Source organism: Bufo bufo, chromosome 5, assembly GCF_905171765.1.
Source record: "Bufo bufo chromosome 5, aBufBuf1.1, whole genome shotgun sequence".
In the NCBI taxonomy this organism is placed as follows: Eukaryota; Metazoa; Chordata; class Amphibia; order Anura; family Bufonidae; genus Bufo; species Bufo bufo.
The window spans coordinates 230,182,574-230,196,684 of record NC_053393.1 but is presented as its reverse complement, the minus strand read 5'-3'; the positions used below and the strand labels follow the sequence as shown (position 1 = coordinate 230,196,684).

Genomic DNA, 14,111 nt, shown 5'->3' with positions numbered 1-14,111 from the left:
TTGAGGGTTAAAAAAAAAATAAAAATTAACTCACCTTGTCCTCTTGTTCGCGTAGTTCTCCCGGTCTTTAGTTCTTTAGAAAGATGAACTATGGGCTAAAGGACCTTTGGTGACGTCAGATCACATGCTCCAATCACATGGTACATCACCTACTATGCATTCTGTATTCAGAATGCTATTATTTTCCCTTATAACCATGTTATAAGGGAAAATAATACAGTGAATAGACTGTCACCTAGCAACCGTGCGTGAAAATCGCACCGCATCCGCACTTGCTTGCGGATGCTTGCGATTTTCACGCAACCCCATTCACTTCTATGGGGCCTGCGTTGCGTGAAAAACGCAGAATATAGAGCATGCTGCGATTTTCACGCAACGCATAAGTGATGCGTGAAAATCATCGCTCATCTGAACAGCCCCATTGAAATGAATGGGTCCAGATTCAGTGCGGGTGCAATGCGTTCACCTACCGCATTGCACCCGCGCGGAAATCTCGCCCGTGTGAACGCAGCCTTACAGCTTGATCTCCATCAGGAGATATTGCTGTTAGAAATCAGGTCAGGTGAAAGCAGGTTCGCCCTGCCTTTATTCCAGACCCAATTTCGAACAGCTATATCTCCCCATGTATTGGATCTGATCTCAGCTTTCAAACAAGACCAGAACCATGTAAATTGCTGCTCCCAATTCGGAGATGAGTGGTTGAAGGGGTTATCCAACCTCTACAATGAGCCCCCCCCGCCCCCAATGCATTATACTTACCTGCTCCCCAACACGCAAGTCGCTCCGGATCCCTGCACGGCCTTTACAGCCAATAGCAGGCCGTGACAGGGATGATCCTAGCTAGCGTCACTCGCGGAGATGCAGCGTCAACTATGTGGGCATCCGGAGCAACGTGGGTCCGGGGAGCAGGTAAGTATATTGTATACGAGGGGCTTGGGAATTTTGGTGGGGGGGGGGAGAAGACGGGGGGGGGGGGGGGCATTATAGGGGTTGGATAACCCCTTTAAAAGGGAGCCCTCCCCTCCAGGTGTTTGTGACTTAAGCCAGCTAGAAAGTGGTTAATGCAATCCTGTCCAGAGTTTTACAAGCATGGTTCACATTTTATTGTATTTATATCAATTATAATATCCACCTTTAAAAAGTTTTATTACATTGCGCCTTCTTGAAGGAGCTCAATTATTTCTGACCTGTGACCGAGGGTGAAAAGGGTGTCTCCATGGTGTGTAATATATCTGTGCATGTTTTTATAGCTGTTGCGTAATGCCTGATAAAGGGACCCTCCACTTCATTAAACCACCAGGGAAGGTTGAATAAGAAGAAAAAATTTTTTGAAAGGGTACTTTCACACTAGCGTTTTTCATTTCCGGCATAGAGTTCAGTCACAGGGGCTCAATACCAGAAAAGAACTGATCAGGCATATCCCCATGCATTTTGAATGGAGAGTAATCCGTTTAGGATGCATCAGGATGTCTTCAGTTCAGTCATTTTGACTGATCAGGCAAAAGAGAAAACCGTAGCATGCTATGGTTTTATCTCCGGCGGAAAAAACTGAAGACTTGCCTGAATTCCGGATCCGGCATTTTTCCCCATAGGAATGTATTAGTGCCAGATCCAGCATTCAAAATACCGGAATGCCGGATCCGTCCTTCCGGTCTGCGCATACAGGTAAAAATTTGAAAAAAGATACAAGACGGATCTGTCTGTCCGCATGACAAGCGGAGAGACGGATCCGTTCTTGCAATGCATATGTGAGACGGATCCGCATCCGGATGCGTCTCACAAATGCTTTCAGTCACATCCAGATCAGCATATCCGTCAGGCAGTTCCGACGACGGAACTGCCCACCGGATCACACTGCCGCAAGGGTTAAAATAGCCTTAACTGGTTATGCTCTTTATAGTCTGAAAAATACGGTAAATCTCCAGGTTGAGGGGATGGATGTGCAGTATATTAGGACATGGGGATTACCCGTTGTGTCGCCTGCTGTTTCGTTTTAGTCGTATCTTCCTTGTCTGCATTCCACACTCTGCCTTTATCAAACCTGCTACGAAGAGCTGCAAGTTCTTTCTCACGTTCCTGTTTAATAAAATGTAAGGTTAGTGTATAAAATATAAATGCTTCTGTGACAACTAAACTGTTGCACATGATAAACACCTGTTTCTGCTGCTGTGCTAAGCTGGCAGTACTGGAGACATCAGTTTGCTTCAGCAGTCTTTCTTGGAGGCTCTTTGTATTTGGAGTCAACACAGCAGACTTGGTGGCAAAATTTGTAGGTGCAGGACTACGTTCTTGACACTTCTCACCAAAGCGCTCTAGGAAGGATTTAATTCCGGGCCCTCCTGTAGTGCAAAGTTGTAAAAGCTGGTTACTTAAGATTGCATAGCTGTATATGATGAGGAGAGTAGAGGATTATATTGCCACTATGGCAATTTACAGGTGATAAACTGTAGTGAACAGAATCTGATTAACGCAGGACAAATTACAATTTTTTTTAGGCATGTTGGAAAGTTCTTGGAAACTAGGGGATAAGGTGACAGTTTTATTGGTACTATTTTGGGGTACATATGATTTTTAATTGCTCTATATTACGTTTTTTGTGAGGCAAAGTAACCAAAAAAAAGCTTTTTTGGCACAGTTATTTTTTTTTACAAGATTTATCTGACAGGCTAGATCATGTGCTATTTTTATAGAGCAGGTTGTTACGGACGCAATTATATCAAATATGTCTTTCTTTGTTTCAGTTTTACATGATAAAGTATCTTTGAAAAAAAGTTATGTTTTAGAGTCTCCACGTTTTAAGAGCTATAGTTTTTTTTATTTTTTTGGCTCATTTTTTGCAGGATGAGGGGACTGTTTTATTGGTACCATTTTGTGGGACATACGCCTTTTTGATCACTTGGTGTTGCACTTTTTGTGATGTAAGGTGACAAAAATGGCATTTTTGACAGTTTAAATTTATTTTATTTTTTTATGGTGTTTATCAGACGGGGTGGACCCTAATATGTGTAGTTTATTTTTTTCCTTTTTTATTCTATTATAAATGAGTGGATATGTTAAAAGGCTATTTATTTTCTTTTTCATTTAGGCTACTTTCACACTGGCGTTTTGGCTTTCCATTTGTGAGATCCGTTCAGGGCTCTCACAAGCAGTCCAAAACGGATCAGTTTTGCCCTAATGCATTCTGAATGGAAAAGGATCCGCTCAGAATGCATCAGTTTGCCTCTGATCAGTCTCTATTCCGCTCTGGAAGCGGACACCTAAATGCTGCCCATTGACTTTCAATGGAGTTCATGACAGATCCATCTTGGCTATGTTACAGATAATACAAACGGATCCGTTCATGACGGATGCATGCGGTTGTATTATTGTAACTAATCAGTTTTTGCAGATCCATGACGGATCCACCCAAAACGCGAGTGTGAAAGTAGCCTTACATTTTTATTTACCGTATTTACTTTTATTTTCACACTTTTATTTTTTATTAAGTCCCACTTAGATCTTAAAGATCCAGTGGGGCTGATGGCTGTATTATACTTTGTATTATACATTGCAAAGTATAGTACCATCAGGTTTCCTGGTAGATGGCAACACAGGACGCCTTTGCAAGGCGTCCGGTTGCCATGGCAACCATCGGGCCACTGCCATCGCAGACCGATGGTTGTGAGAGGGAGCCCCCTCCCTGTATTAACCCCATGGATGCCGCTGCTGCAGTGCAGATCAGAGCCTGAAACTGGCATTTTAACACTACCGCACGCCGACTGGTTAGTCTACACAGACTAACCAATCGGAGCGATCGCCGACAAGGGACCACTCTAATTGGTTCCTTGCCGCCATTTCTGGACTGTATGCTGTCGGTGACAGCAGCAGTGCAGGGACAGAAGCTTTAATCCAAGCGTTTTGCAGCGCTTGGATTAAAGAGCTGCCATGACGTTTATATACGTGCTAGCTGCACAGGGTATGGCAGTCGTGAAGGGGTTAAAGAGGCTGTCAGATACAATTAATCTTGGTTAAGCTAAAATTAAAATGAATAAATATGCTTACAACTTTCTCCAGCACCGTTTTCCGCTGTCCTCTTGTCATTGCTTGTTTACAAACTGCAGCAGTGACGCTAAGCACACTGATTGGCTGCAGTGGTCACATGCCGTTATACTGGCGCATCACCGCTGTAGTTTGGAAGCAAGTAACGGCCTGGGGGACATGAGCAGCAGTACAGAGAAGAGCACTGTAGAAATAGGCAAGTATTTTTTTTATTTTATTTAGCCAATTAAAATCTTGGACAAGCTATCTAATTGAATTAAAAAAAAATAATAATATTTTTTTTTTTATAGGTGCACCAAGTTTAGGAAACATCATGTGACATTTGATACATTTGGCCCAAATTTATGGCAATGCAGACCCCTGCAAAACTGAATTTACACATTCCCCTCATGGTAAATTCCTTCCATTGCACTTTAGCTACCTACCTGGTGTAGAGATCTTATCCTTTGGTTGTGCGGGTGCTGCTCTACTGGCCTCCTCTTTGTTGACTGCCGGCTGACTTGAGAATACCCTTGAGGGTGGCCTCTCTATTTTTGGTGGTGTAGATATTTTGGTTGACAATGTTTGTACTGTCTGAGCCGGGAGTAAGTCCTTCGCTTCCAGCTTGGAAGGAATGATGCTTGCTGGCTTATCCTCCAATAAGTTAGATTTTTCTGTGGCCGTTGTGGAAACAACAGTGGAACTCGAGAATTTTGCAGCTGCAGGTTTATTCTCCTGCACATTAAATATTCAAAATTATAAAAGTGAATTGACATATCACAATTGAAATATAAAGTGTTTGGCATTATGAATTTAGCATAATTATTAAACTCTTTAATAGACAAGCACTAGAAGAAAAAAAAAAAAAAGACACACACATCAAATTAAAATATCTTAAAAACCCAGAGTAAGTTAATAGTAAGAAAATATAGTCTGCACTCAACATACCAATGTCCTGGAGACTTTACTCACAGAGCCATTCGGAGCGGCTTCCTGCCTCACACTGGGACTATTGAGGCTGGCAGATGCTGAACTGGCAGTGGACACTTTTGATAAACAAGCAGTACCAGGCTTTTCTTGTGCATTGTTTGGTTTAACACATGGATGACTTAGGTCATCTTCCCAGGAACCAATGGTTGCAGCAAGGTTTGCAAAACGACCTCGTCGGCCTGAAGGAGTCTCAAGATTGGCAGCAGGAGTCTGCGGCTTTGGAGGGGAGGGGATCATTTCTTTTGGTGGATTCAAGGCTGGCGATTCTGGAGGACTATCTAAAAAACAAAAATATAATCATGCAGATTTACTTATCTGTAGGACAACTCACATGCTTCTTTACAACTGATCTACAGAGTACAGAGACTTGCTTCACAGCAGCCACATATACAAAAGACACTGCAGAAAACGACAGCGGTTTCTGAAGAAAAGACTTCTGGGTATGCTGTGAGCTGCACAGACCATTATGACAAGGGCTGCGAAAAGTCGTCCTCATCACCGATGGTTAATGGTCTTATCCAGTGTGATTTTAGGGTTATTTTTTAATTAAATAACATAAAAACGACAAAAGAAAATATGTTTAACTTATACCCTGCTGCATCTGTGCTTGGCAGCTGAAGGCATCTGTGTTGGTCCCATGTTCATATGTGCCCTCATTGCAGACAAAAATTAAGCTTTAATATATGCAAATGAGCCTCTAGGAACAACGGGGGTGTTTCCATTACACCTAGAGGCTTTGATTTCTCTAAAACTGCTGCGCCCTTCCTTTGATTGGCAAGGCCAGGCAGGAGTGATCACTTTTACACCCCCTGGCAGAAGTTGTGGCAGCTGCAGAGACTCTAGGTGTAACAGCAATGCCCCCGTTGCTCTTAGAGGCTCATTTGCATATATTAAAACTTCATTTTTCTCAGCAATGCGGGCACATATGAACATGAGACAAACACAGATGCCTTCAGCTGCCAAGCAACAGGTCAGCCAGTGTCATAGGTACAAAATCTGCTGACAGATGCCCTTTAACCCCTTAAAGACCGGGCTTATTTTCATTTTTACATTGTTGATTTTTCCTCATGTTCCAAAAGCCATAACTTTTTTTATTTTTCCGTTAACATAGCTATATGAGGGCATATTTTTGGCGGAACAACACGCAAAAAAAAAAAAAAACTGAATTCCGCCAAGGTTTTTGGGGTTTTGACATCACAGCGGCAATACCAGTTTTTTTTGTTTTACTACTTGAAAAATTCAAAATTTTCTTTGCATCGCTATATTTTGACAGCCATAACTTTATTATATTTTGGTCTACAGAGCTGTGTAAGGGCTTGTTTTTTGCGTAACAAACTGTAGATTTTATTCAGAACATCTATTTAGTATATACAACGTTTTAATCACCATTAGTAAATTTTTATAGGGGACAAAATGAAACAAATTTTTATCCCATGTTTGTTTGGGTTTTTGTTTGTTGCCGTGTTCACCGCACAGGGATTATTAAAAAAAAATTTAATAGTTCAGACGTTTTCCGACGCGGCGGTACCCAATAGGTTTATTTTTTTTAATTGTTTATGTATTTTTATATGTAAAATTGGGAAGGGGGGGGGGGGTGATTCAGAATTTTCATACATTGGTGTTTTTTCACATTTTTTTTTTTCTATAACTATTAGCCCCTATAGGGGCCTTGAACATGGGATCTTTTGATCCCCTCTCCTATTCATCCTAATAGAGATGTATGGGTGAAAAGAATTTTACTTCCTCCATTCTGAGCTATGCCTCATGCATAGCTCAGCATGGAGAAGGCAATGGCAGGCCTGGATCGCTTCAGAAATGTCCAGGTTGCCATGGAACTGCATCCCTCTGCCTTCACTCACAGGTGCCGCGATCAGGGGTTAAATGTTAGTGCAGCCGGGTGCAGGCTGGAGATCCGTTACAGAGGGGAAACACTGAAACACTGAAGACAAATAAGTCACAGGGGCCTGATGAGATACACCCAAAATTATTAAAAGAGCTTAGTGGTGAGCTGGCAAAACCGTTAACAGATTTATTTAACCAATCATTAGTAACAGGAGTCGTCCCGGAAGATTGGAAATTGGCAAATGTCGTGCCCATTCACAAGAAAGGTAGTAGGGAGGAATCGAGCAACTATAGACCAGTGAGTCTGACATCAATAGTAGGCAAATTAATGGAAACCCTATTAAAGGATAGGATTGTGGAACATCTAAAATCCCATGGATTGCAAGATGAAAAACAACATGGGTTTACTTCAGGGAGATCATGTCAAACAAATCTTATAGATTTTTTTGACTGGGTGAATAAAATAATAGACGGTGGAGGTGCAGTAGACATCGCATATCTAGATTTTAGTAAGGCTTTTGACACTGTCCCACATAGAAGACTTATCAATAAACTGCAGTCATTGAGCATGGACTCCCATATTGTTGAGTGGATTAGGCAGTGGCTGAGTGACAGACAACAGAGGGTTGTAGTCAATGGAGAACATTCAAAACAAGGTCATGTTACCAGTGGGGTTCCACAGGGATCTGTACTGGGACCAATTTTGTTTAATATCTTCATAAGTGATATTGCAAAAGGCCTCGATGGTAAGGTTTGTCTTTTTGCTGATGACACAAAGATATGTAACAGGGTTGATGTTCCTGGAGGGAAACGCCAAATGGAAAAGGATTTAGGAAAACTAGAAGAATGGTCAGAACTCTGGAAACTGAAATTTAATGTGGATAAGTGCAAGATAATGCACCTAGGGCGTAAAAACCCAAGGGCAGAATATAGAATATTTGACACAGTCCTGACCTCAGTATCTGAGGAAAGGGATTTAGGAGTAATTATTTCAGAAGACTTAAAAGGTGGGAAGACAATGTAATAGAGCAGCACGAAATGCCAGCAGAATGCTTGGATGTATAGGGAGAGGTATAAGCAGTAGAAAGAGTGAAGTGCTTATGCCGCTGTACAGAACACTGGTGAGACCTCACTTGGAGTATTGTGCGCAGTACTGGAGGCCATATCTCCAGAAGGATATAGATACTCTAGAGAGAGTTCAGAGAAGAGCTACTAAACTAGTACATGGATTGCAGGATAAAACTTACCAGGAAAGGTTAAAGGACCTTAATATGTATAGCTTGGAAGAAAGAAGAGACAGAGGGGATATGATAGAAACTTTTAAATACATAAAGGGAATCAACTCGGTAAAGGAGGAGAGCATATTTAAAAGAAGAAAAACTACCACAAGAGGACACAGTTTTAAATTAGAGGGGCAAAGGTTTAAAAGTAATATAAGGAAGTATTACTTTACTGAGAGAGTAGTGGATGCATGGAATAGCCTTCCTGCAGAAGTGGTAGCTGCAAATACAGTGAAGGGGTTTAAGCATGCATGGGATAGGCATAAGGCCATCCTTCATATAAGATAAGGGCCGGGGGCTATCCATAGTATTCAGTATATTGGGCAGACTAGATGGGCCAAATGGTTCTTATCTGCCGACACATTCTATGTTTCTATGTATGTTTCTATAACCTCCAAGGTTTTGGGGGTTTTTACATCACAGCGTTCACAATGTACTAAAAATGACCTGACGTCCTTATTCAGCGTCTCAATACGAATGCTGTAATAACAAACTTGAATTTTTTGTTTTTGTTTTACTACTTAAAAAAATAAACCTTTGGGGGAAAAAAAACAAAAACAAAAAAAAAAACTCAATTTTCTTTGCATCGCTAGATTCTGACAACCATAACTTTTTTTTATATTTAAGTCTACAGAGCTATATGAGGGCTTGTTGTGTAACAAACTGTAGTTTTTATTGGTACCATTTTTGTAGAAATACTTTTTGATCACCGTCAATTAGTTTTTTTGGGGGACAAGATGACAAAAATGTCAAATCACGTGTTTTTCTGCAACGGCATTCACTGCACAGGAATTTTTTTATTTTATTAATTATTCAGACATTTTCGGACGCGGCGATACCAAATATGTTTATTTATTTTTTATTGTTTATATGTAAAATTGGGGAGGGGGTGTGATTTAAACTTTTAATATATTGGCGTTTTTAAAACTTTTTTTCATATATAGAAAGGCCTCATTGAGCAGGCCGAAACGTCGCTTTAATAAATTTGGGGTCCTCACCCGTTTACGCTATACTGGAAGTGCTGCCTCTTCATTCATCTGATATACTTCGTGGAGGAAGAGCCGACCTCTGTGGGGATTTGCACCCGGTACACCTCATCTGACTGTGCTGCTGCACTATTTGTGTGTGTGTATGTGTGTGTGTGTGTATATATATATATATATATATATATATATATATATATAGAAAAATGGCGGCACTGGCTCCAGAGAGAGAAGGCGGGTGCGCGTCCCAAAGGGAATGGACTGGTTTCCCTGATGAATTTTTCCGACTATATATATATATAAAACTATTTGCCCCATTAGGGGCCTAGTACATGGGATCTTTTGATCCCCTCTCCTATGGATCTATTAGGATGAATAAGATTTCTACTGTCTCCAAACTGAGCTATGCCTTGTGCATAGCTCAGCATGAAGAACGCCATGGCAGGCCTGGATCGCTTCAGCAGCGTCCAGGCAAACATGACAACTAATAAGAGCCCCGTAATGTCACTGTTGGGGCTCCGATCGGGAAGAAGAGACAGCCGCATCCCTCTGCCTTCACTCACAGGTGCCGCAATCAGCGCTGTCAGTGCGGGCGGATGCCGGCTGTATGATACAGCCAGCACCCACCGTGTATGGAGCGGGCATCTGCAGCATACAAGCGCAGACGCATAACGCCGTATATATAGGGGTTAAAAAAGGGGGGGAAAAAAACGAGATTTTTGTATAACTTACCAGTAAAATCTCTTTCTCGCTCTTTCCTTGGGGGACACAGAAGACCTTGGGTATAGCTCATCTCCCTAGGAGGCGTGACACTAAGTGAAAACTGTTAAGCCCCTCCTCCAGCAGCTATACCCTCAGCCTGGAGAGAGAGACTGCCAGTTGCGTGTCCAAGTAGTGAGAAAAGGCAAAGTCCAAAAGTGGAAACAACAAGCCAACTACCCAACGGGTAAAACAAACTCGGAAACCGTGCAGAGAAGAACAAAGAATGGGTGGGTGCTGTGTCCCCCAAGGAAAGAGCGAGAAAGAGATTTTACTGGTAAGTTATACAAAAATCTCGTTTTCTCGCCGTTTCCTTGGGGGACACAGAAGACGACCTTGGGACGTTCAATAGAGGTCCAAGAGGGGAGGGACCACAGCACCAAGGCGAAGCACCCGAAGGCATCAAGAAACCGCCACCTGCAGACCAGGCGGCTTTAGGCAGCATACGCCGAAGCCCGAGTATGCACCCTGTAGAACTCGGTAAGGTTTGCAAGGAAGACAGTGACCGCCTTGCACAAATGCATGGCCGAAGCCTAATGCCTCCGGCCCAGGAGGAACCGACAGCTCTGGTGAAATGAATGGTGACACCAAAAGCAGAACCCTGCCCTTGGTGCGGCAACCACAGCAATAGCCTCTCTGAGAAAGCGGAGGAAAGCCACCCTGGAGGCCGTCAACCCTTTGCGCGGACCTCCTGGAAACACAAGAGACCGAACGTCGACAAGAGTCGGAGATCTCCAAGTAAAAACTGCAAGGCTCAAACAACGTCCAATCGGTGAAGTGTCCGTTCCCGGGGGTGGGAAGGGGAGGACGACTGCCTCGATGAAATGAAAGACAAACACCACCTTCAGAAGGAAGGAAGAGACGGAATGGAGAACAGCCCTGTCCTGGGAAAAGACAGAAGGCTCGGAACAAGAAGGGCCGCCACTCTGGCACCCGTCAGAGACACGATGGCTACAGAAACACAACCGTACAGGACAGAAGGAGTAGAGAGAACTTCTGTAACGGCTCCAAGAGAAAGATTGGAGCGCCAAGAGCCCAGTATGTAGTTCCCAGGGCGGTACCGGAGGGCAGTACAAAGGAACCCAAGAGCCGCTCCACGGAAAAAGGTCCAGACAGGCCCAGAGGGGCGGGGAACGCTGAAAGAGGAAGGACAGCGCTGACACCTGATACTTCAAGCAACAGAGTCCCAGTCCCAGGTCCAGGCCGGACTGGAGAAAGACAGAACCATGGAGAGAGAAAAGGTAGAGTGGGGAAACGCCCAGCTTCCCACAGAACCCCAGGTAAAAACCTAAGTCCTACAACAGATACTGGACGAAACACGGCCAGGAGCGAACACTAGCGAGCCCACTAGAGTCGCCTGGGCAAGCGGGTGAAAACCCAATGATCAGGCGCAGACCAGTAACACGGGTAGAACGGTCGGTAGAACTGGTCCCGTCGGCCCCCGAGCAAAGTTGTCCCGTATCCACCCGGAGTGGGGGAGCAGAAGGACAAAGGGACAGGAACCGAAGGGTCCACCCAGCAACCGCCAGGACAAGACAGGCTAAAGCCCAAGATGATGTAGCCACCACAGGAAGACGGACTACAGTCCCGGTGTGGAGATCTAAAGACAATCTTGACCAAATGGTAGTCCTTCCAAGTAACCGAGAAGGTAAGTCCAAAGCAGAAACTGACTAGAATGGAAAAACTGCAATCTGCACCCAGCGGGAGGACAGAACGCGGTAGACCCGGTAACTAGGCACACAGCTAGTACAGCCAGTGTGGACAAGGGGGACTCAAAAGGAACACCATAAGCATCCACATGAACAACCATGCTCTCCCCAGAGGGAAGGGCAGTGAAGGAACAGCCTCTGAAGCGTGGCCGGAACAGAAGCCACATCGGAGTGATCTGTACCGAGAGCCAAACAGAGCCGGCGAGAAAAGACAGGCATAACACCCACCAACCGAAAAGGGGAGTGGGCAACAGAGAAGCCATAGGACAGCTCAAAAGCAGAACACCGCTACACTAAGACACCCGGTTCACCGCCTCGCAGAAGGCGAATACCCTGAAGAACCCAAGGTGGAGGTCCTCCGGACCTGGGTAAGCGAGCACCCAAGAGAAGTTGGGTGACCTTCCCAAGAAGAGCGGCCCGAACCTGGTAGCAGATCAGACTGAAGCACCGAGGGCGCCAACCGGAAAGAATCATACCACACTGCACCCGAAGAGGAGGAAATAGTATTAGGCGAGGGGACCGTAGTCCCGCCAGAGCCAACATAAAATGTGAAGGGCGCTGCAGACAGCACTCTCGACCATGTGTGACCACTAGCGCAGGAAAACAATGCCGCGGGAGGACGAATGGGTACGTATCTAGGAACCACGAACACTCCCCGGGCGGAAGGGCCAACGAAATGAATGAGTACCACCCAGCTCGGTGCAGTAGCGAACAGTAGAGCCTGTCTACTTAAATATAAGGTATTCATTTGTTGTTTATTGGACAACACCTTAGGCTTACACAGGTGGACAGAATGATCTCCTTAGAGAATAGTGCAGGCATCCTCAAACTGCGGCCCTCCAGCTGTTGTAAAACTACAACTCCCACAATGCCCTGCTGTAGGCTGATATCTGTAGGCTGTTCGGGCATGCTGGGAGTTGTAGTTTTGCAACAGCTGGAGGGCCGCAGTTTGAGGATGCCTGGAATAGTGCAAGGCTTGCTGCAAACACCGTCTCCTAAGAGAAAAAGTATGTCGCAGGAGGAAAGGAGGCATACGTACGAGTAGCCCCTTAAGCAGTGGGAAGGCCAACCCACCTACGGGACGAGAAGGCATACACGGCCCAAACAACGCACAAGAACGTCCGCTCACTGCAAAAATATCACTCAGCGAAGAGGGCCAGCCACAGAGTGCCACAGTATCTACGGAAGTGCAAACTGAAAAAGAGTTATGCACAAGACTAGTATGGTATGCGATGGAACGCAAACTGACCGCCCCGAAGGGGGGGAAATGTACCTGGCAAACTGCAGTCGGCAAGAGTGCAAAGGCCCGCCTCAAAAAGGGGGTGATGCCCAAGGCCGTACCTACGTCAGAGAAGTAGGGCATACCATACTTCGCCCAGAAGGGCGCCATGCACATGGCCACACAGTATCCAGCAGGAACGCAGGAGGTCCACCTAGTGAAAAGGGGGACATGCACAGGGCTATCCTAGCATTAAGTGAGTGTGCAACAATTCACCCAACACCGAAATTTCGTGAGAGTGTAACTACTCCACCAATGAAGGGGGAACATGTGCAAGTCCAGCACAGCACATACAAGGACAGCCTTGAATCTCGTGAGCGTGCAAAATTCCGCCCATGGAATGAGGGGTGGTCACGCACAAGGCCAGCACCGTATCCAATTGGAGCGCAAGCGTTCCACCCATGTTAGAGGGCCATGCTCAAGGCCAGCAACGTATCCGGTGAGAGTGTAGTATGCCGCCCAGAAAAGGAAGGGGGGGGGGGGGGGGGGGGGGGTCATGCACATGGCCAGCATCGCATCCAGGGAGAGTGCGAGCAGTCGCGAGAATGTGTGTATGTCACCTGAAGGAGGCATGCCCATGGCCGGCAGCGAATCCAGTGACAGTGCGTACACCGCCCACGGAAGAGGGGTCATGCATATGGCCGGCAGCGGATCCAGAGAGAGTGCAAGCACCCCGCCATGTATAGGGTTCATGCACATGGCCAACAACGTACCGGCGAGAGAACAACCACCGACCGAGGGAGTGTATGTATGCCGCAACCAGGGAAGGAGGCATGCCCAAGGCCGGCAGTGAATCCAATGAGAGTGCAGCGTTCCGCCTAAGGAAGGAGTTCGTGCACATGGACAGCACCGTATCCGGTGAGAGTGCAGTATTCCGCCTAAGAAAGGGGGTCGTGCACATGATCGGCAACGAATCCAGTGAGAGTGTAAGTCAATCTCTCACCATAGCCGTCTTCACCCTCGGTCCGTTCCAGCAGGGTCGCCCCTTCAGCTACTGGCACCGTAGTGGCAGGACGCTGGAAGAGGGACTTGGCGTGCGGGCGACCCTTGCACTGGCGGGATGTAGGGGAGCTAGGCTTCCCTGATCCACCTTGCCTTCTGTGGGGGAGGCAGCAGTGCGGGTGACCGGCACTGGCGCAGCTCAACCCCGGGAGAAGCAGAAAGTCTAGTGCGTCTCTGTTGTCCCTGATGGTCTGGAACAAAAAGAAAAGAAAAAAGTAAAAATCAAAAATTTAAACAAAATTTGAACAAG

General features: G+C 45.5%; 1 protein-coding gene and 1 long non-coding RNA gene across 2 annotated transcripts in view; one reads left to right on the top strand and one right to left on the bottom strand.

Annotated features, from left to right (window-relative positions):
- LOC121001981 overlaps nucleotides 1–10,415 on the top strand; it is a 31,329-nt gene extending 20,914 nt beyond the window's left edge. The window contains exon 3 of the long non-coding RNA XR_005779192.1: nucleotides 10,370–10,415. This is a non-coding gene — a long non-coding RNA (uncharacterized LOC121001981). The remainder of the gene's footprint in view (nucleotides 1–10,369) is intronic.
- The window catches only part of ANLN (anillin actin binding protein), a 64,742-nt gene that overhangs the window by 37,525 nt on the left and 13,106 nt on the right, over nucleotides 1–14,111 (bottom strand). The window contains exons 4-7 of the mRNA XM_040433268.1: nucleotides 4,966–5,285; nucleotides 4,464–4,752; nucleotides 2,155–2,339; nucleotides 1,969–2,076 (exon numbers count right to left, since the gene is read on the bottom strand). Coding sequence (XP_040289202.1) covers nucleotides 1,969–2,076; nucleotides 2,155–2,339; nucleotides 4,464–4,752; nucleotides 4,966–5,285 — 902 coding nt within the window. The remainder of the gene's footprint in view (nucleotides 1–1,968; nucleotides 2,077–2,154; nucleotides 2,340–4,463; nucleotides 4,753–4,965; nucleotides 5,286–14,111) is intronic.